At 45.7% G+C, this 23,399-nt stretch overlaps 1 protein-coding gene across 2 annotated transcripts; it reads right to left on the reverse strand.

Annotated features, from left to right (window-relative positions):
- Positions 1 to 10,537: 10,537 nt before the first annotated feature.
- On the reverse strand, positions 10,538 to 18,554 carry LOC115405350 (tissue factor-like). Of its 2 annotated transcripts, none has more exons than XM_030114914.1 (7): positions 18,339 to 18,554; positions 17,729 to 17,824; positions 13,271 to 13,360; positions 13,084 to 13,184; positions 12,807 to 12,985; positions 12,300 to 12,462; positions 10,538 to 10,953 (listed from the first exon to the last, which is right to left on the reverse strand). In XM_030114914.1, the coding sequence occupies exons 1-7, from the start codon at positions 18,497 to 18,499 to the stop codon at positions 10,802 to 10,804; spliced, it is 942 nt and encodes a 313-aa protein (XP_029970774.1). In that variant the 5' UTR covers positions 18,500 to 18,554; the 3' UTR covers positions 10,538 to 10,801. The 2 variants fall into 2 exon arrangements, with proteins under 2 accessions (XP_029970774.1, XP_029970775.1); XM_030114915.1 differs by having other exon boundaries at positions 17,729 to 17,843; positions 18,339 to 18,528.
- Positions 18,555 to 23,399: the final 4,845 nt, after the last annotated feature.

Raw genomic sequence — 23,399 nt, forward strand, 5'->3', positions numbered from 1 at the left:
CAGAGTGACCAATAAAATCAAACTTTAAACCTTAGTCCGGGGGCTTCTTCATGGATCGCTCATCTGTTGTTGACTAGAACCAATCGAACTGCTCATGCTGGCCTGAAGCCTCTGCTGAGAGCCACATTTTCAGTTCTTTATGAGATGATGAAGAATATGTCCTGGCATGTGTTCAGTGTCTTCTGGAAGAATCAGGTGACATGCTGCAGCTTCCACTGAACCTGAGTTTGCTTCAGGATGGAAACCTTGTAGAGAAAGAGAATCGTTTGAGGTTGACTGATCTGCAGCGGTTTTGACGAGGCGGCCGTTACAGATGTTTGCTTCACTTTCTGAATCTTTCTACTTTCAGTCTTTCGCTCCTGCTCACTCGCTCTCATGTCTCTTGGTCTTCTGTTTTCACGTCTCATCTAGGATGCCAACGCCTCGTCGTTTTGCAATAACCTGGCGGGCACCAGAGAAGAAGACGACAGTGGAACCAGCTCAACAAAGGTAGCTCTGTTACCACTGAGCCGTCTTGCTCAGCACACCTTACTGTCTCATCAAACACAACTTTAGACAGATTCAGAGATATTTTTAGATATTCTGGTCTTTCTGTTGATTGATTGATTGATCTGATTGTGGCTTCTCAGATGGACAGATCGGACATTGATGACGACCCTGAGGACGAAGACATACAGGACGAAAGGGACCAGGAGATGGATGTAGAGGGGTCCACCATCAAAACGAACCCTCTCAACCAACTGGACTTCTACCAAGCCGACCCCTTTGCTCACTGTCAGAGTGACCGTATGTATCAGACTGAGCCTGCTGGCTCTCCAGCAGCACTTATCACGGAGATCATTGGCTCTGTGATTGATTATATGAACCAGGGTCAACGGTTCACAGATTTGTATGAGCCTGTGTAACTGACTTCGACAACTGTAAAATGTTTTGTACAACCTGAGATGCCTTCAAGGATCTTTAAAAATCTCTGTCTTCACTTCATTCTCATGTGGTATTCGAACGTTTGATTTGTTCAGAGATTTCTCTGTCCACCTGTCCACCTGGCAGGTTCTCGTTGGTTCAGTCAGGTCCCGTCTCCACACTTCATTGAGTCACTGTAATTTCCCTGTGAAACTTGATTTCATGAGGCCCAACAATCTGAAAGATCCAGTTTTACCTTCTTATTTATAGCAACGTATTCATTCTTTTCTAATATAATCAAACTCAATAGATTCTGCTTTCACCGAACATCCAAAGCCATTTAATTTCCTTACTAGCTTAGAACATCACTAACATCGGTTTGAGTCCATAGATTATTTCTGTCTTTCAGCTGCACATTTTCCAAACGTCTCACCAGTTGAATTATTCTTGGCTTTGCAGATGACCTCTTCAATGAAGACCTGTTCCCCAAGACGGACTCCTCTGGTGAGTTGACAGTTCAGAAGCGTTCAGGGTTTTATCAGATGCCACTAAAATGCAGTGTTTCTTGTTGGAGTGTGTCACTGACAGCATCTTCAGAGTAAATCATGGTTCACTCTGTTTCCCAGACGGATTTGCTTCAGACCCGTTCAAAGGCAGCGACCCCTTTGCAGCAGATATTCTGTTTCCGGGGGCAGATCAGGACCCGGGGGCGGGTGACGGGGCAGGAACCGCTGCTGACGAGGCAGACACCAGTTTGTCCTGTGCTGAGAACAAAGCCTCGACGGGAACTCAGTGCTTTGAGTCGGAGTTCCCAGACGAAGACAGCGACATCGAGATCAGCTATAGCCGGGAGGACCTGGATGCCATCGTCGTAGCGGATGACCCCCACGGTTTCAAACCCATTCAGAGCTCATCAGAGGAGCTGGGGCCGGAGCCTGTTCAGGGCTGGAGGTCCCAGGGCCAGTACTCGGTGGAATCAGACCCAAATGGCTATGAGCTGGATCTTGGTGCCATCTCCCCACCCTCTGATATCGAGGAACACAGCCTGGGATCTCTTGCCGGGGAGACGACCCTCCCGGCCACAGCTACACTACAGCAAGGTACTTTACTTGTATTTATTCACAGCTGAATTCACATCTTAATTCCTCCTTAAAAAAGCTGTACGGTTCTAGGTTTTGGTGACTAGAGCTCGTAGCCTTGACTCTTCCTTCTTTGTTCCCCACCAGGTCTGGGTTTAAGTTCTGCTCAGGATGAACCTGCCCTGTTAGAAAAAGACCTGACAAGCAATGAAGAGCCACGAAATGTAAGCTCCGGCCCGGCAGCAGACTGGATGAGCGACTGCGAAGAGGAGCTGAGAAACCCTGCGACCCCCCAGAACTCCCTGGACTCCCAGAATGTTTTCGTTCCCCCCAGCTCAGGACAGAACAGCTTTGAGCTGAACTATGAACCAAGTAGTCAGTCTTCCTTTGATCCATACGGCTTCAAACTCAGTCCGGAGCACTCCAGCCACACCCTGTTAGACCCTGATGAGGCTGAACTCAGCCCTGAACCTCCTGAAAATGAGCTGACCTTTGACCCCGAGCCTTCCTCTGCTCAGGTAGAGCAGCTCAGCTTCGACCACTACGACTTTGACATCAACTCGTCCCAGGTTCGGGACTCTGACCCCTATGGCTTCAAGCTTAGCCCAGAGGAGGAGAACCAGGAGGTTCTGGATCTTTGTGACAACAGTGAGCAGGTAGAACCGTCCAAATATAGCAACCAGGAAGTACTGGAACCTCATCCCTTTGAAAACCAAGAAGTGCTTGAACACAGCAATCAAGAACTGCTGGATGTGTTTAACAACGGAAACCAGGAAGTGCTGGAACCATCTGGCCTTGACAGCAGAGAGGCGGTCATCCCTGAAAACCAAGAGCTGCTGGATATCTTTGATCACGACAACCAGGAGGTGGTGGAACCCTACGGTCATCTCAGCAACCAGGAGCCCTTTGAACCCTGCAGCTACGACAACCAGGAAGTGCTGGAGCCTTATAGCAACCAAGAACTGCTGGACTTCTCCTGTCCGGAGAATCAGGAGGTCCTGGACCTGGACAGCCAAGGCAACCAAGAACTCCTGGATTTTGGCGGCAAAGAAAATCAAGAACTGCTCATTGCAGGTTTCCGTGGTAACCAGCAGTTTGAGGATTGTAGTAACAATGAGAACCAGGAATTGCTGGATTTCGGTGGCCATGACAACCAGGAGGTGCTGGATTCATTCAGCAGGGAAGTGTTGCCCGAAGCAAACAACAACAACAACCAGTGCACCGTGGAGCCAGAACACAATGTCAGCTCTGCCAACAGCTCCGACAGTGATGTGGCGTCAGACGACCTGTTGGGACTGGAACTGAGTAACACCAGTATCTGCACTGCCAACGACACCGCCGTCAGCAACATGTCGGCCAGCCAGGACCAGCGCGCAGCCAGCGCTCCACACTGTCAGCAGCTGGAGGGGGATCTGGGCTCCGTGTTCGGAGCCGGGGGGTACGTTGGCTGTCCCGATGTGGCCGATGACCTGGAGCCCATGGACAGAAGGCAGGCGACCCCGGCAGCAGAGCCAGTACGGCCAGCGAGACCCGTCAGACCTCCTCGACCTTCCCTCAGGGTGAGTTCACCTGGACCGCGGTGAGCAGTCGCTTCATACCGTCCAGTTCGACTGAAACCACACATCAAAAGACCTCGACGAAGTTTTAAACATTAAATCAGTTTCACCCAATTCTGTGAAATAGGCTCAATCAGAAATATCAGAGCATGTCTTGATGTCACTCTTAAAAGAATACTCCGAAGATTTTGGACCCACGCCCTATCCCGATCATTTACGAAGTGAGATAAGCTCATAATTACCTTTTTTGTGTCCGTTCGTCCAGTGCCTGGCTAACAGCTGTTAGCATCGTAGTTAGCTTAGCTCAACTATGGCAGGTGAAGAGGAGACAGAGCCAGACTGAGAAAGTGGACAAAATCCTCCTTCCAGTGGTCCAGGGGACGGCGTATTAGCACGCGAAGTAAATCCGAATGGTTATAAAACTTTTAAAAGACGTGTTTTCTTTTCAATCCCTTAAAATAGCGTTTTGATCCACGCAGATCTGCACAAGCATCGTGCGCTGCGGAAGGATATACCGGCGCACAGCGGCTGAGTCTGTGCTTCTACGGCTGTGCTCCGGTATATCCTTCCGCGGAGCGCTGCGCATGCGCAGGTCTGTGTGTAATTTAGATCCAAAATTGAGCGGCACACATCCCTATACTGTTAGCAGACGGGCCTATGTGTATAGCTGCTCCTAAAACGGCTTTAATCGTCCAAAAGCTCATTAGTTTCACCAATATTTCATCACGGTCCGCTCAGCCTCTCCTCCACAGCCCGGTGTCGCCAGATATGTCGTATATGCAGATATATGTTTGGTAAGAAGTGCAGCGTGTCTAGATATCTATGTATAGATCTAAGTCTATAGATCTATGTCTAGGTATCTATGGTTGTGACTGCCGATTGCGAAACAAAGACACCACCACGCCCGCCTACCGGCTTGGCGGTGAAATTGCAGAGGAGGGCGTTCCCTTGACGCAGAAGCAAGATATGTTCAGTGACGGCGTAGGGCTGCCAGCGTAGGAACGACATCACTGCGACGGGGAAGCATCCTGAGGCCTTCACTGGTCAAAGTTATTGATAACAGACACTGCAGTCATTGTAAATTGCAAATTAAATTAATTTGTAAATTAAAGTTAAACGTTCAAATGCTGAAACGTTCTGAGGAAGCAGCCACAAAATAATTCCTATTAGAAATTTCTAAATCAAAAATATCCGAACCATGACTGAATTCTAACTTGTTTTTACACATTCCCCAACTAAAAGCAGTCCTAACCCACAAATAATGGCAACTAGATGGAAATAAATATCGGCTGTTGCTGTCAGACCGGTTTTATTTAACAGCCCATATGTTAAAAAATGATTGATATTGGCTGATACTGATATCAATGCCGATATACCTTGCATCCATAATTTACATGTATCAAAATGCACACACACGCACACACACACACACACACACACACACACACACACACACACACACACCACGCTTACTACGCTTGGCTTCATGAATGTGGAACGCTGGGCGACTGTCCCAGACCCGGCTGGACGCTGGACGGAGGGGAGCTGCTGACTGACAACATCACACTGATTCATCATGTCTGACAGCGCTGGCGTTGCTTTGGGTTTGCATATTGTGGTGTAAATTATAATTTCTTGAACTGACTCACTACATTTCTGTGTTTTGACCTTTTTTTTTCTTTTTGTTGCCAAACTCGTCATTATTCGACGCGCCAGTCGGCTCACTGTGTCTTTTCTCTCCTGTGCTGCAGAACAAGGAGAAGGCCCAGTCCCAGTCTCAGGGCATCGACCTGAAGTGATCGCTCTCCAGCCGATGGTCACCTGGGGGTTTTCACAGCAGCAGGGTTCCCATGGCAACAACTGTGTCCAAGAGGATGGGGAGGAAGTAAGCAGCCGGGAGACAGGTGGCAAAGAGCGAGAGTGTAGATGGTTAAAAATATCATTCTGTTATTCACGGCAATAAATTAGATGAGAGGAGAACCTGGGACCCGCTGACTGAACCCTTTGTTTCTTCATGTGATTCGTTTTTTTTCTATTGATTTCTAGAAGGTGGAAACACCTGAAGCATTTTTCAGGAATGGTTTAACACTACAATAATTATTATTCTTTTGGTCCCAGAAGAAGCTTGTCATGAAATACAAGCTTGTTGAGACTGGTTATTTTGGATCTGATGGCTTATTGTCGGCTCTGAACGGTTCAAATGTAAATAAGTATAAAAATACTCTGTACTCTACTATTGTGGTTCTGAGATAATCTAGTAAAGAAGTAGTTTAGGTCTAAGTTGGATTGGAGTTGTAGGAAGAGTTTGGTCAGGTTGTTCTCTGAGTTTAATCCACATTATCGAACCGGAAACAGACTCACAACACGTTACTCCAGAACGCCCCGCGGCACGCCGCCGCTGCCGGGAGGCGACCAGCCGTTTGCTCTGTCTGCGCCGCCCCGAGGAGGCGAGCGGATCGCGCTCTCAGCTTCACGGGTCCTCTGCCGCATGCCACCGCTGTCCCGCCCCCTTCTCGTATCGTCACACCGTGACCTGCACTCTGCAGCTACCAGTCCTCCACTACGACGTGCTCACTTCCCTGTAAAGCTGGCTGTGGTGCTGAAGTCTGACCGTCAGCAGTGTGTGGCTCAGTGACTGATGGAGACACACACACACACGGTAGCCATTATTCACCAACGCTCCCTTCAGATAAGTAACTCATAAATATGACACCTGCCGTTGAAATAAAGTGGTTTATAGATGGATGATCAGTTACTGGCACTTTGATGAAATGCTAAAATTCTCTTAAACCCTCATTTCAAACGTGCCGGGATGCATTAAAACGATACAAACACTCAGTCATGAATCTGCATCATTGAAAGATCACTGCCAGTTTCACACAGTTAATTATAAAAAGATATCTGAGCTGCCACTGAAGGCGATAGTTTTCACCAACAAAACACACAGCAGCTGTTGAGAAGTTCCAGCTCCATTCGAAGCACAGTCGCCTCACAGAGCTCAGCACGTTTCATTTTCCTCGATCTGAGCTCCTTTCTAGAAATGTTTGTTAGCTGAGGGAAGAGAAAAGCAACAAGACAGAAATAATTGGCCGCAGCTTTCAGAATTCAGCAGGGAGCCGTCGGCGGCGGTTCGGTAAAATCTGAGCGTGTTCTGCAGTCTGGAATCCCTCGATCATGGTTATCTGCTTCCAGACCGAGAGCGTCGCTCGACGTGCACTGCCAGTCCGCCTGCACTGCTGATCATGCCACGCGTTTCTCTCAGCTTCCAGCAGGTCAGCAGCACTGAGCGTTACATTTTATACTAACACGCTCTGGATTTTATACAAACGCGCCACATTGTCCGCGACGAGTGGCACTGGGGCGCAGTTCTTCCAGATGAGGCCTGCAGCTCAGAGACGAGTTAAAAACCCCGTCACACCGGAGGACAGCGGCTCACACAGCCTCTCTAAACTCATTTCATTCTGCAAATGTGCAAAACTCAAGCGAGTGTGGCGTGACGTGCATGCTAAATGAATTAACTTTTTTTAGGACTTGTGCAACATTCATGAAACAAAAATATAGAGTGATTCCAGTGAGATAAAGATAAAGTTCACCGATACGCTGGAGGATTCATGCAACACCAGACGATTCTGTTTTCACGCCTCTCTCTCTCTCTTCTCTTCTTTCTGTTTAATTAAGGTCCAGTTCAGTTCAGCCTACCTCATGATCTGCATGACAGCACTGTGATCCCACTGTGACTAACTCTAAATGCAAACCCTCTGATCACCTGGCTTCCATTCAGCTGCACTGTCTCCAAAGTTTGTGAACATTTAGAGAAGAGTCAACTCAAAGTGTCCAAACCTGCTCTTTTATCTTTTAGTTTAGTGGAAAAGTAACCTGAGAGTGTGAGGATCTGTCATCGGAGTTCAGACAGGCGTTGATCTGAGCTTCAACATGGAATATGTTCCGAGCATTTCATGCCTTGATGAGTTTTCTGTGATCTCTGAGTAGAAAAATTCCCCCAATTCTCTTGTTTTTGTCAGAAAATACAGATCTTATGTACAGACCAGTCAGAGAAGTGACCATGCTTCAAATGTTGAAACTTAAACCTCAAACTTTGTCTCCTAGTTTGTTTAAAAACCGTGAAATGAAGCAGAAGCAGCACGATGAGAACCACACAGACCATCGATCCGCTGATCCACATATCAGTGAAGATCTGAGCTCCAGCGATTGATCCTGATCAGCAGATCACTGACCTTCCTCCCCAGAGGCGTCAGGTTGGATCACAGCAGCAGCAGCTCGCCTTTAATGTCTGCGGAAAATGTTGGCGTTCTTCCTCTCCATCTGATCGAGTTTTTTCAAATATGAATTCCCTCTTTTTTCCAGACTGATTTTTTATGTGGTGTTTTACTGCTCGTGTAAATTATATATAAAAGTATATGTTAAATGCCATCTGTGACCACTAGGTGTCACTGTACGACGGCAGAAAGCTGCTACAGCACCGTCAGTAAAACCTTCGCCACTGCTGGATTTTGCTGATGGAGTGGAGAGAAGGATCCACAGCAGAGAGAGGAGGAAAAGAACCTGGGATCTGAAGGAGCTCAGACGAGACGCGCTGTCTGGAAAATAAATCAGTATGTTTCTGCAAACGGCGCCTTAAAGGTCTCCCTCCACCTCTTCTTCGTGTATTGCAGGTTGAATTCCAGGTGTTGCTCCTCTGCTCGTGAGAACTCGGTCCAGAGGTTTATTAAAAGTTAAATCTCTCAGTGCAGCTGTTCCAGTCTGAATTAGTAAGATTGATAAAATTTCAGTGATTTCCTCCTGCATTCCAGTAGAAACCACCAAACAAACAGAAAGCATCTTCCTGGGCTGGAACTATGCAGGTTGATCAGCTGCCGTTTAAAGAAGGACGCCAACGTTTTCCTGCTGCAGTCCCACCTCTCTCCGTACACACACCCAGATCCACCATGCTCCTGAGACAACAGGAGAGCAGCGGCCATGTCTGCTCTGCTCCCAGCCTCTTTAAGCATGGATTTATCAGACAGCGCCCCCTGCTGGAGCCGCCTGGCCGTCCTCTGTCTGAACGCTTCAAATGCATCTGTGTGCCGAGACACATGTAGCACAATGACCATCTCACCCCAGGCACTGTAAAAATGACCAGTGAGCAGTTTTATTCTTTTCGCTGACGGCCGTTGGACCATCTGTTGTCGACATATTTATTTTTCTATATTTATTTTTGTAAGAATTGATTTCCGGGCTGCTCGCGGCGCCGAGACGTGCAGAGAAAATCACTGTTGTTGTTGTTCACAGACGCTTGGAGATAAAGTTGCTTCTGGAGCTTCTCATTTTTTGCAGTGTGTGCGTGCATGTGTGTGTGTGCGTGTTTGTGCGTGTGTGTTTTCTATGATGCACTTTAAAGCCATGGTGGAGTGGAACGTGGGCGGAGCAGCTCCTGTGTTTTGGTTCTCTTGTGACGGTTCTGCATACTGTATATGTGTGTGACGTACATGTTGCTGTCTCAATGTGATGTTCTGTGATGGAAGAAATAAAACTCATGTAGAATCCGAGACGGTGAAGCGTCACTCATTCTCAGATCAGAGAGAGTTCCAGCCAAGAGCAGGAAACACATCAAGCCGTTTACAACATATGATATTCTTCATATAGTGATTTAACAGCAGCCTTTAAAAAGACTAAATGGTTAAAATGGGGTTAATCTGTCTTTAATTAAGGAGTTCTGCACCTCACTTGTCCCATAAAGACACAAAAATCCATTAAATGTTTTCCAGATGGTCCGTGTTTCGCTGCTCACTGAGCAGATTTTCATTCCCTTTATTTAGGAGTTCTGCTTCCTGTTGGAAGACATGACGACACACCGCACTTATTTAGATTACTTTTAATGGTAGAAAAAAAGGAGTTCTGTCAGTTTTAATCACATTAATCACAATTATTTAATGGAGGGCTGTCAGCGATTTTGTTTTTTAAATTGTAAATAATCTCAGAATCAGGGTCAACAAGTGGCTCGGAGAAAAGAAAAAAGAGAGAGAGCTTACTGTGCTGTCATTGAGACTTCATTGCTTTTTCATCCCTGTGCAGTGCAGGTTTGTATAATGAGGATTAGGTTTTTCACTCTCAGAGGTCAGAGGTCACACCTCCAACAGCAAACCAACTTCAGCGACAGAACCGGGGGCAGGTCAGAGAGAGGGGCAAAGACAGGATTTAATCATTCTGATGGAGATACAAAGCTCAATGTAATTTTTTGTTGACTTTTATATCTTTATAGGCAATCTACAATGTTTAGCGGTGTTCAAACCTTCAACTGGTGCTGATAAACTTCAGAGGAAGAGAAGAGAAGCTGGAAACCAAGACTCACGTCACGAAGGCAGTCTTTCTGGTTTATGGCTTTATTCTTCACCATCTTTGTCTTTTGATCAACAAAAGTTTGTCTCACAAAATGTGGACGCTCACATTGAATGAACCGATCATTTAGGGATGGAAGGAGGTTTGGCTCTATCGATCAGAGTCACATCTCTCTCAGGATGGGTTTGAGGCCACAGATCAATATTTGTTCTACTTATTTTCAAGCTCCAACCAAAGATCCAGAATCAGTGATCAGCTGAGTGCAGGCTGGACGACGGTCCTGGTTAGTTCCCAACAGAGATCACACTCCTCACCTTATCAATACTATTATTGATCTGCATGAACAGCTGCTGGAGCATGGCGGTTCCGGTTCCCTCCACAGACCTGGACGGCGGCGCTTCTCCTCACATGAGACCACTGCAGAGCTGCAGAGCTCCAGGGTGTGGAGGATCTAGATCCTCTGGCTTCAGCCCCCAGCGGGACCCCCGTTCACATATCACTTCTTTTCTCTTCACATCAGTGCAGTTCGGCGAGGACGGAGCGAAGCTGCAGAGAACCGTCAGGAGAACTGAAACGATTAGCTCTGATGAAGAACGATCAATCACCCTGCAGCAAGCAGCAGCAGCAGAAGCTGTCAGCCTTCAGAAGCATCCTCCAAAGAGCTACAGTTCACTTTTATTCCCCGTCTATTCCCACAAAGTCCAGAGCCAGCACCTGTTTCCATTTTTACACCAATGAAATCTTTAAAAAAGGGACTTTTTTCTCTCCGGGCTCTGGAGTGCATTTCTTCACAAAAAGACTCATTTTTTCCACATTTGGATAAGATGATGATCGTGCAGTGCAGAGTGGAAACAGACATGGTAGACACACACACACACACACACACACACACACACACACACACAGACACACACACACACACACAGACTAAATGGGGATCTGGACTGTCGTCTGGGCCGTCTGGAAGCTCTTGTTCCTCTGCCGGCAGCAGTTGCAGCAGAGCACGGCCACGACGATGCTGATGATGAGCACAGTGATCACGATGAAGATGACGCCGACCAGCGCTCCCAGACTCAGCCCTGCTGGAGCAGAGGGAGACGCTCAGACACGTGTTCACCACATTCACCAACAAACTGTGTGTCCAGCAGCTGAATTCATGTTTGTTCACATGTGATCAGCATCCGCATCCAATGCAGACTAAAAGTAATTTCTCCTTTTGTCCATCAGGGGGCAGCAGAGTCTTCCAGCTTTCACCCATCCGTCTTCTAAAGTATTTCTCCTCAAACTTTCTCCAGTGTTTTTCAAGATACGTTTAGCATTATTTTGAATATTTCAAATTCCAAATATATTTTATTTTAAAAACTGGATTTAGAACTGTCCCTTTCACCTGGACTGGTGAGGAAAGATAAATACAGGTTCACCTGAATCTGTGAACTTAGGGTTAGGGTTCACTTAGTTTAACCCTAACTTAACCCTAACTTCACCTTAACGCTACACAAACTCTTGATTTCGGCTCCTACACTGACTCTGGGAGAAGATAAAGAAGCTCAGTGAAGGCCGAGAGTATCAGAAACAGAATCAACACAAGGTAAATGTTCACATCAGCCCTTAAAATGGTCTTTGGATGGTTTTGTCCTTTTTAGGAAAAAGAAAAATAAACAACTGAGAAGGATTTAGTGAGACCAGCAGAGTGTAGTGTAGTGCAGTGTAGTATAGTATAGTGTAGTGCAGTGTAGAGTAGTGTAGTGTAGTGTAGTATAGTGTAGTGTAGTGTAGTATAGTGTAGTGTAGTGTAGTGTAGTGTAGTGTAGTGTAGTATAGTGTAGTGCAGTGTAGTGTAGTGTAGTGTAGTGTAGTATAGTGTAGTATAGTATAGTGCAGTGCAGTGTAGTGTAGTATAGTGTAGTGTAGTGTAGTATAGTGTAGTGCAGTGCAGTGTAGTGTAGTGTAGTGTAGTGTAGTATAGTGTAGTATAGTATAGTGCAGTGCAGTGTAGTGTAGTATAGTGTAGTGTAGTGTAGTATAGTGTAGTGCAGTGCAGTGTAGTGTAGTGTAGTGTAGTATAGTGTAGTATAGTATAGTGTAGTGTAGTATAGTGTAGTATAGTATAGTGTAGTGTAGTGTAGTATAGTGTAGTGCAGTGTAGTGTAGTGTAGTATAGTGTAGTATAGTATAGTGTAGTATAGTGTAGTGTAGTGCAGTGTAGGGTAGTGCAGTGCAGTGTAGTGTAGTGTAGTATAGTGTAGTGCAGTGTAGTGTAGTGTAGTGTAGTGCAGTGCAGTGCAGTGCAGTATAGTGTAGTGTAGTGTAGTGTAGTATAGTGTAGTGTAGTGCAGTGTAGTTTAGCGTAGTGTAGTGTAGTTTAGCGTAGTGTAGCTTCAGCGGTGCAGTGTTGTGTTGCTCAGTTGCACGGTGCATTGCTCACCCTGAGCGGTGCCCTGGACCTGTGTGCACTGCTGCGAGCTCCAGCCCCCATGCTGAGCCTCTTTGGGTCTGGACGGGACGAAAGCTGCCACGATGAAGCAGTACTCCTCTCCCGCGTCCAGCTTGGACACCTCGGCCACGCTGGAGGCAGATATGACTTCTCTCTGTCAGGACGGACCGGGACACGTCACAGCTGGTCACCCGAGAACCGGCACCAGGTTCCAGACTCTCTCCCAGTCCACATTCAGACCCACAGGAGCTCACTTCTGTACTCGGGATGTTTGTCTTCATCCCTACAATAAACAAGTCCTGATCATCCCTGAAGACCCTCATGGGTAAGGATAAATTTGAGTTTAAGGATTATTATGCAGCCGTTTAACTGGTCCGGTCAGCTCAGGATGGAATTGTGCTGCATGTGGTCCCTGGTGCTCCTGACTTTCATAATCCTGATAAAACCAGAGAGGACAGCTTGACCCTGCCTGACGGCAGGCTGCTGCTGAGGCCGTACCTTCCCTGTGCTTCCAGCCTTGTAGTAGGTGATCTTGTACTTGAGGTCCGAGCGGAGGACGTCTCTGATGGTCAGCTGCTTCGTCCCCTCGTGGATGGCGGTCAGGGTGTCCGTGATGTTGATGGTGACCGTCGACTCGTTCACGGGCCTCACAGCGAACCTCACCGCGCTGATGTTACCTGAGGAACCAGGGACGATCAGCGGGCACGACGGGGCAGCGCAGGGACTTGAGCCGCCCCCGGTGGACCGTCCCCATTCATGTGTGTGAGACACTCACTCTCTCGATAGGGGTTGAAGAGGGAGGAGTAGGTATGAGCCTGCTCGTCCTCATCGTAAGCAAATCCGCCAGTGTTGGTTTGAATGTCAGCTGAGTAGGCTCTGTCGAGGGAGAAGACAGCATCTGGAAACATCTGCGTCTCTGGGGAATGCCAGGCGAGACTTGAGGAGGACAGAATCCTTCCTACCGGTTTAACGGCTGGAGGTCGTGCGTCAGGTCGCACTCAGTGTCCGTTATTTCGATACAGTCGTGACTCTCTGTCCAGTCGCCGTCGTCCCTGAAAGGTAGTGGAGAAAACAGCCTCAAACACCCTGGTTCGGTAGAGATGCAGCAGCAGTACTTTAGTTACTGACGGTAAACATTGTTCACATTCCAGCCCGGCACCTTAGTTGCTTCCAGATGTTTTGAATTCAAGTTCACTGCATTTTATCATCATTTGGCAAAACTGTCAGTGTGAGTCGAATGGAAATGTAGATTTATGCTACACTTCTATTTGAAGTGTTAAAGTCACTATCTGCTCTCACACAGAACACTTAGTCCACATTACAAAACATCTCAGCTATTTCTTATCTGTAACTTTATCCTGATTAAAAGTCTTGTGTGTGGAGATAAAATGTTCCCGAGACACCAGATGTTGGGATTTTGAAGTGAAACCATGCTTTGGTGTGTAGCTGAAAATAATGCAATCATGGCCAGTAATGTAATAATCTCTGTCATTGTGAGTATTACGTTTAAAGGAAATAACAAAATTACTTTTCAATAATGTAATAAAAGAGTCTTTTTTAGAAACCATGGCTGACAGAGTGTTGTGTAATATTCATGTATTCTCAGTGAGTGAAGATAATGATATCCCCTCCACTGTACAGCTAGCTGCATAAGTCTGAAAAAATAGCTTTGATTTGCAACGAATTCCATTTTCTTCATGTAGTTTTTACATTACTGGGTGTTTCACAGTGTCCTCTTCGCCTTCCACTCTGCTGTTCCTTCTTTTAAACTTCTTCCCCCCTTCTTCTTAGACTCCTCCACAAAAGAGCTTTTCAAAGAAGCATTCTTTTTGACAGAAACAGGCTGAAAATGGGAACAGAACTTTTCTGTGGGGCACGGGGCTTTTCTCTCAATCAGCTGCCTGATGAAGTCAACAAACAGAGCAGCGAAAGAATGTCGTCCAGCGGCAAGGATGCTGAGAAAACAGCTTGAACAGAAGAAAAATACCGGAAAGTGAGGACTTTATTGACTCTGGAAACTGGTGCACATGGAGCACATTTGAGGGAACCGACACGGACTGCACTGCAGGGCAATACATCTGAAACTGAACGAGCCACCGTAGGGATGGTACACATCCCTGGATTGGTCCTAATAGAAATGAAAAAGCTGCTTTGGCTCCAAAATCAAACATCTCCAACAATGTTTCTGACAGAAACGGCATCGGAGCCAGACCGAAGGCACCAGCTCCAGCCCGGACCTGGTCTAGAAGAAGAACCAGACAGAGCCCAGAGGCCTCTCACACTCACGCCTCCAGCTGACGATCCTCTGCAGAGCAGGTGTGATGAATGAAACGGGCGATAACACGGAACCCGCCAGAACTCCGGGAGGCTCATCACACGACAGGCGCGAAAGACGAAGACAAACAGAAAGAGCTCTTAAAACATGACTGAACCAAAAACTATCAGGAAGGAGAAAGTCAAGTCAAGACCTGCTACACACGGCTTTGATTGGGGACTCTGCCACCAGGCAAGTCAGAACGGCAAGAACCAATAACGTAACTTTAGCAGAAACAGCCGTGCAGGCGCTGACGCCGATGTTTTCCACTGTTTGAACACCGTCATCAGGCTCCGTCAACAGAGCAGGACGTCTTCTGAGCCCTGAATACATTCGCCATGCTTCAACATCAACCTGACTTCAAACCGGACGGGGTTCGTCCAAATCCCGCTGGATCCAGGCTGCTGGGGGCCAACGCTGGTCACACACTCAGGATCACTCACTGAAACAGGAGCAAGACGAGCTCCAGGACGACGGCTCCAACAGGGACACAGTCTGCATCCCTCCACACTCCTGTGGTCTCCAGGTCCCCCGGAGGATGAGAAGGACGTCTCTGGACCGGTCCAGGACCCATCAACTGACTCATCCCTCAGCATCGCTTCCTCCTGAACTCTTATCTGATGCAACCCTCGATGGTTTTCATCCCATTTCACCAGAGAAGACTGAAAGTCAGCCATTCCACCGCAGGCATCATGACTGTGAGGCTTGTTCCTCCAAACAGAAATCCTCTGTCGAATCTGGCAGATTTTCACTGTTTAGATCAAACCAACATTCTGCAGAACCTCAAGTCCTCAACACGCAGCCTCGATACTCTGCCCACAAACTGTTCTAATGATGGTTTGAACTGTTCGGCTCCAGATGTGCTTCAGATAATCAGCAGCTCTCTTCAGACCCGCATTCTTCCAGAAGCTGCCCTGTGGAAACGGAGCTCGCTTCTTTTAAATCAGGCCTTAAAACATGATCATGTGTGCAGAGTTTCAAATATACAACAGACTTTGGTTATTTTATTACCTGAATCTTAGCTAAAGCTCTTCCCTTGTTGACTTCCTTGCTGTTTTTACCCCTTTAACTCATATTTGGAACAATCATTGAGTAGAACATTTCTCCTAGAAATTAATGGATTCATTCTTGATGCAGTGAAACACTTCCTCTGCTCAAGAGCAAATGTGTTATTTCTATGTTGTGTTGAATAATTATACAGTATTCTTCATATTATGTTTATCTAGTATTCATTATATTATGTTATTTAGTATTATTCACATTATGCATGTCTCTGTTTAGGTATAGTGTGTTTGTGTAAACAGGTGTGGGAAAACATGTATTCTTTTTATTTTTTCCTGCCTGCCTTTTTATTTTTCATTTTTACGTCACCCTCCTGGCAGCCGACCGGTCTGTTTTTATTTTTTCTAAAGCAAAAGCCACATGTATCGCTGCCTCTCTGTTTCTCTCTTTCACAAATGGGACCCACTTGACAAGCAATGTAACACTATATGTATTGTTGGACAATATCTGGCGCTCGTGAGGGAAGGCTGGAGAATTGGAGGGTCCTGTAAGGAGGACTGAGAAGGGGTCACGGACAGACACCTTTGTAGAGGAGGGAGAGAGGGAACTGACAGGTTCACAGCTGTGCCTAGATGTGTACAGTCACCAGGGAGTGTTATGGAGTGTTATACAGCATGTGTGTAGTCTTGACGGAGTGTCATGTGGTCAAACAGAGACACAGGACGGGGCTGAGGTCGGTCCGTGCGTCAGTCTGTTCTGGTCAACCTGGCTGCCGGGGGTTTAGAAATAAAGTCCTCTACTTGCATTCTGACTCCGACTCTGTTTTTCCGAGGAGAACCAAGAGTGGATATGATTGAAGATTTTACTATTTTTCTGAAGAATATGTTTGTGGGTTTTTTTGCATCGCAGCTGGCCTAAGACACTTTTTAAATAAAATCCACGGCAGTTGTCAAAGTAAAATTAGCCTAATGAAATGGAGTAGAGTGTGTGGGAGGGAATGTGAGGGATTTCAAAGTGTTTCATACTCGTCATCAGTTAACAATAGATTCTCACTTGAACAATGTACTTCACTATTTCTTGTCTTTATAAAGATTTGATGTGTTTCTTTCAGTCCTTTTTAACGTACAGGGTCTTGTGTCTGAATGCTGTTCAGTAAATAAAGCTGCCCTGCCTGCTAACAGTGTAATAGAGGTGTAGTAAAGGTGTAATAGAGGTGTGAAACTGAGGTCTGTCGCATCACAGTGAGAATATCTCAGATTGATTGTGAGAATATTTGCCTTTTGATCTGTTGATCTGTTCAGGTTGACCTGTCAGTCTGAGCAGGAGTGGTAGTGGAAGATGGATGGATGGATGGATGGACGGATGGACGGATGGACGGATGGACGGATGGGTGGATGGATGGATGGACGGACGGATGGACGGATGGACGGATGGACTGATGGATGGACGGAGGGACGGAGGGACGGATGGATGGATGGATGGATGGATGGACGGATGGACGGATGGACGGATGGACGGATGGACTGATGGATGGACGGAGGGACGGATGGATGGATGGATGGATGGATGGATGGGTGGATGGATGGACGGATGGACGGATGGACGGACGGATGGACGGATGGATGGACGGATGGATGGATGGGTGGATGGATGGATGGATGGATGGATGGACGGATGGACGGATGGACGGACGGATGGACGGATGGATGGACGGATGGATGGATGGGTGGATGGATGGATGGACGGATGGACGGATGGATGGATGGATGGATGGATGGGTGGATGGATGGATGGATGGATGGGTGGATGGATGGATGGATGGATGGATGGACGGATGGACGGATGGACGGATGGACGGACGGATGGACGGATGGATGGACGGATGGATGGATGGGTGGATGGATGGATGGACGGATGGACGGATGGATGGATGGATGGATGGGTGGATGGATGGATGGATGGATGCAGGTGGTTCTGAGCTCAAACTAAGTGGAGGTTCCTGCTGAGGTCAGGATGACAGTTTGGAGCCAGCTGAGTGGAAAATGCCATCAGGAAATCAACCGCCAGTGGAAACAGGACCAGCTGAAGTGGTGTTGTTACTCACGGAGCGAACAGGACGGTGTACGTGTGCTCGGATGGTTGGGTGGTCCAGGTGAGGACGGTTTTAAAGTCCAGAGAAATCCAGCGTAGCTTCTCCGCTCTGGGGACAGAGAGCTCTTCTGTAAAGACAACACACTGACGTTACCCCGCTCAGTGATCCCCAGCGGTCAGCACACACTCATCACAGGGCTGAAGTCTCAGATACAATCCTCCAGCAGCACCAGCACAACGAGCTCTTTTCTCACACACATAATCAAAGTCAGATGTCTCTTCGGTGAAGCTGCCAAAGTCATGCAGCCACATTTGAGCTGTAATGACAGCAATGTGCTGGACAGGCAGCGCTGCTGTGGGACAACTCTGCAGTTCACAGAGTCACCAGAACGGGAACATTTTGTTTGGTTCAGGCAGGAGTTGACTAAACATCTCATGTTTCCTATCAGAGACTGTCTCAGCTGCCAGTGTGGCTTTTTCTTTCCCTCTTTTAGCTGCATTATTGTTTGAACTGAATCAAAGCTCTCCACTAAGCTGAGAAGTTCCCAGTAGCTGCAGTTGTTACTTGTCCCGTAGTTTCTGGGAATGTCTGAGAGGCAGTGGACGTCATGCGGTGGTTTTACCTGCAGTGGTGATGCTCCCGGCGCACAAACACATTCCCAGAGAGAGCAGAGCTGTCAGAGCGGCCATGCTGCCTCGGTAGATCCTTGTTCAGAGCTCTGAGGCGAGGAGAAGACGCTGCTGCTGCTGGGGTTCGAGCTGCTCCACCGACTGTTGTTTTCATTCAGCTGGACTCAGACTGTGGGAGCTGGAATGGGGTGGGGCAGAGGGGGGGCCGGGGGGGAGCCGGGGGCCTCCTCCTGCTCCCTCCGCCCGCTGATCCCTACCACATGCCTGATGGCACACAGGGAATTCAAACTAGCCCCTCCTCCCTTCACTCAGCTGAACGTGTGACTGGGTGAACTCCAGGATGACACAGGAACATTACTCACCACGCTCAGAGACGCAGAAGCTCTGCTCTCAGGAGAACACATCTGACGCTCAGCGCTTCACTGGCCTGTCAAGCAGACCTTTCTCTGCCGTTACCTTGACGACTAGTCGGCTTTGTCTCCAGTGACCCACTTCCAGCTGGGCACAGGCCAGAGAGCACTTTGGGCTTTTCAACCAGTTTCTGTAAATAGTGGAGGCTTAAGGCGTGGAGTCATGGAGACATGAGATCCAGAGCTCAACATGAAGAGACCGATTCACTCACATCCTGCAGAAGCTGCTGATGTTCTTCCTCATAGCGCTTTCTGTTTGTGTGGATTTCACCAGTTATTTACCGAGAAACAAAACTGGAGCATTTAAATGGTTTTTCTTCCTTTCTGCAACATTTACACGGCGCTCAGCTGGAAACAGGGTGTAATTCTATTTCTTTTCAACTTTATTTATACAGCGTCAAATACGACACGGTACGTTTAAAGAGAACACTCAACAACCTCTCACGAACAAACATGAGTGCCGGAGGAAAGGAAAACCTCCCTCTGAGGAGTCAGACTGAGAGCTGGAGGCGTTCCACAAAACCACACACATCAGGCTGTAATAGATTTACTCTCTGTGTATAAGCATTGGCCTCGCGGTTAAGGAAGCAAGCCTGTGGTTGGAGGTTTGCAAGTTCAATTCCCAGCTGAAAGGTCACCACTGAGCATGACCTTTGACCCACAGCTTCACAGAAGCAGCCCACCGCTCCCTCGGGATGGGTTCAATGCAGAGACCGCATTAGCTGCACAAGCATTCTCCTTCTGTTTAGTGGTAGCAGCGTTAGTTGTCTTCCAATAATCCTGACGTACCAGAGCGTATTGATCCCATCTCTTCATGTTCAGGATGCATCCAGCAGCGCTCCGGCCATCTGCCTGCAGGACGTAAAGCTGGAGCGAAGCCAAGGAATGTGAGTGGAATAAACAGCTGAAGCGCTGGGCTTTCTGCGCTCTGTGGGAATGCGCGATTCCTGTAATTTGGTCTATTTAAGGTGAATTCACGCTGATCCTCGGCAGAGCCGCAGTGAACAGTGGGACCGGCGCCGCGGAGCAGCTGTGTGGGAACAGTGCTGCAGGGAAATCCTCCAGAGAGCCATCAGAAGACGTCTGAGAAGAGAAACACTCACCGACAGCTGATTCACAGGAAGTATTTTCTACTCAACCTGCGATCAGGCTGGAAGATGTTCCCACAGCATGACTTTAGAGCTGAATTCTATTTTTAAAACATATTGTGATCACGATATGACAAACGATGATTCAGCACTGAAGAATATGATGCTGATGTCTTGGTGCTTTGGGTTTGGACTTCAGTCAGGGATTTTCTTCTTCTTGTTCAGGATTAAATAAGATCATTTCTATAGGTTGTTGGTGGGCCTCCTTCTCTCACTATCGAACCAAACAGTCTGAAATAGGAGCTCATGTTCAAGCAGTAACACGTTATTTGACTAATAAAAAGAGCTGAACTTCCTGTTCTGTTGTCAAGTTGTTCTTCACACACAGTTCTTCAGTGTGGCTGCAGCTCTTCACTCTGAACGTGTCCCTGAACTGTCCCAGCCTGCACATCCTCCACTGTCTGAACGGTTTCCATCTCTGGAGCTGGACAGATTTAAACCAAGTGGTTTAATCTCTGGACAATCCATAAATTAATCCCAATCATCTTCATTAAACACGATGATCAAATCTATCAAATGCAACTCTGAGATTTAATCTCATTAGAACAGAGAAGAGTCCTTTATCTGAAGCCAAGAGAGGACCTTTGGCAGATTTAAAGTCTTTGCTGGATGAAATCCAACAGATAAAAATCAAACAAGTATTTTTAATATCCATGGTCAAGTCAAAGATGTGAAAAAAAGCCTTTACAGGGTTTTTAGAATGAGTTTAATTCAGGATCAGTTACGTTGATAGTTTATGATGAGTTAACTGGTGGGGAACACCAGGCTGAGCAGTCAGGATCTGATAAAGAACCAGTTCACATGAAGTTTTCATCGATTCACAGAGATTAAAAATGCCTGTAAGAAAAAAAATGATCTCTACAGAATGTTTCTCAAACTAAGAACAAAAGAAGCCGAGGTTCGGTATAAAAAATATAAAAATAAACTGATATCAATTCTAAGACAACAGAAAAAGGATTACTACACAAAATTAATAGAGAAAAGCAAAAACAGTACAAAAAACACATGGAGTGTAATTAACACAGTCTTGCACAAAGGCAAGGTTAAACCCATAATTCCAAACCATATAACCAAAAACAAAATAGACATTTTTGAAAAGCAGGACATTGTAGAGGAATTTAATAATTACTTTGTGAATATAGGAAAAAATCTATCTCAAAATATCCCAGACGAAAACATAAATAGTGGAATAATACAAAATAATGAACGTAGCATCTTTCTTGAGCCTGTACAAGCAAATGAAATATTCAGTATTGTTCGTAAATTTCCAAATAAAAATTCCAGTGACTATACAGACATGAACATGTCACTGATAAAACAAATAATAGATGTCGTGATTGAACCCTTTAAATACATCTGTAACTTGTCATTTACCACAGGAACATTTCCAGAGAGTATGAAAATAGCCAAAGTAATTCCACTTTTCAAAAAAGGAAATAAAAATGATGTCTCCAATTACAGACCCGTATCGTTACTTCCTCAGCTCTCAAAAATTTTAGAAAAATTATTTGTGATCAGATTAAATAAATTTATTGTTAAACACAACATTTTAAGTAACAATCAATATGGATTTCGGACTAATCACTCAACCGCCACAGCAGTTATGGAACTGGCAGAAGAAATTACAAATGCAATGGACAAGAAACGTTTCTTAGTAAGTGTCTTCGTAGATCTTCAAAAAGCGTTTGATACTCTAGATCATGACATATTGCTGTATAAATTATATAAGTACGGTATAAGAGGTGTTGCTCACGAATGGGTCAAAAGCTATTTAAAAGACAGAAAACAATTTGTTCAAATCAACGACATAAAATCTAAAAATGGAAACGTAACTTGTGGGGTTCCTCAAGGATCCGTCCTTGGACCAGTACTCTTTCTTCTTTATATCAATGACATTGAAACTGCTTCCAGCTTATTGAAATGCATCTTGTTTGCAGATGATACTACTTTGTATTATGCTGGAGACAATATAAATGAAGTATTAGAAATTGTAGAAAAAGAGTTTCAGAATGTTATAAAATGGTTCAACGCTAACAAACTATCTTTGAACATCAGTAAGACCAAATATATGATTTTCAGTTACAGAAGGAAAGACGTTGACTCAACACTGACAGTGGAAGGTATAGAGATCGAGAGAACAAAGGAAATTAAGTTTTTAGGTGTATTGCTGGATGAACAACTAACATGGAAATCCCATATAGAGCACGTTAAAACTAAGATTTCTCAAACCATTGCTGTTCTGTACAAATTGAAAGAGTCACTTCACAATAATTCTTTGTTTCTGTTGTACAATTCATTGATTATACCATATCTGACCTACTGCGTTGAAGTCTGGGGAAATGCTTGTAAGACCTACATTGAACCACTCTTCCTTTTACAGAAACGAGCGATTCGTGTGGTGAATGGAAGTGGTTACAGAGACCACACTAACCCAATATTTATAAAATTGAAATCCTTAAAAATTAAAGAATTGGTAGAACTTAACCTTCTTAAAACAATGTATAAAGCTCACCGGAAAAAATTACCATTTAATTTACAGAATAGATTTGCAAAGCGAGACAGTCAATATAGATTAAGAGGCACTGAAGTTTTCAAACGACCGGAGTCAAGAACCAAATTGAAAGAAAGATGCATCACAACAAAAGGAATCAATTTATGGAATAAACTTGACAGTGAAATTAAGAGGTCTCAGTCCATTCACATCTTCAAGAAATGTTTAAAAGCACAGTGATTGGGAGGGAACGACTCTGTTTTAAAGAATGGTCAAACTTAGAATTGATTGTTTCTTTTGAAAATATTTCATTAAGGTTTTTTTTTTTTTTTTTGCATTTACACTTGGGAAATGGTTGTATTTGATCTGCAATTATTTGTGAAATGGTCGTATTTGTATTTTGATTTAGTGAAATGGTTGTATTGAATTTTGCTTTTTTTGTGATATGTTAACAAATCTTGACAAATTGTCATTTATTTTATGTTGATAGGGGCAGACATCATAAGTCTCACTTCTTTCTGTTCCTTTTCATTTCTTTCTTTTAAAAAAAGAATGAAACAAATAAAATCAATCAATCAATCAATCAATCAATTAAGGGGCTGTTTAGCTCTCAATCAGGACTTCTAGTCATTTCTGATGCTTCTTTATTCTCAACTGAAAGTCTTGAAGTCTTTTCATTTAAATTCCAGGCATGAGGTGTGTCATCTCCAGCACTGAGCTAAAGACCTGACGAGCAGAGGTAAGCTGCGGGCGTTGGTGATTCATGGTGATTCGGTTTGTTTCCACTCATCATGAACGGCTCATAATCCAGCTGATGTCAAACTCAGCCGAGAAACTGACTGACGGTCTCAATCCTGCCCGATGAGTCTGCTCATGACCCCAGATGCTCCCGTGACGCTCAGCGTCGCCCATCCTGACTCGGACTGCATGTTGAAATAAACTGAATTGAAAGGGTTGTTTGTATTTTCCATTACACACTCTCAAGGCTTGCGCAATTTTAACACT

The sequence above is a fragment of the Salarias fasciatus genome, chromosome 18, assembly GCF_902148845.1.
Source record: "Salarias fasciatus chromosome 18, fSalaFa1.1, whole genome shotgun sequence".
In the NCBI taxonomy this organism is placed as follows: domain Eukaryota; kingdom Metazoa; phylum Chordata; class Actinopteri; order Blenniiformes; family Blenniidae; genus Salarias; species Salarias fasciatus.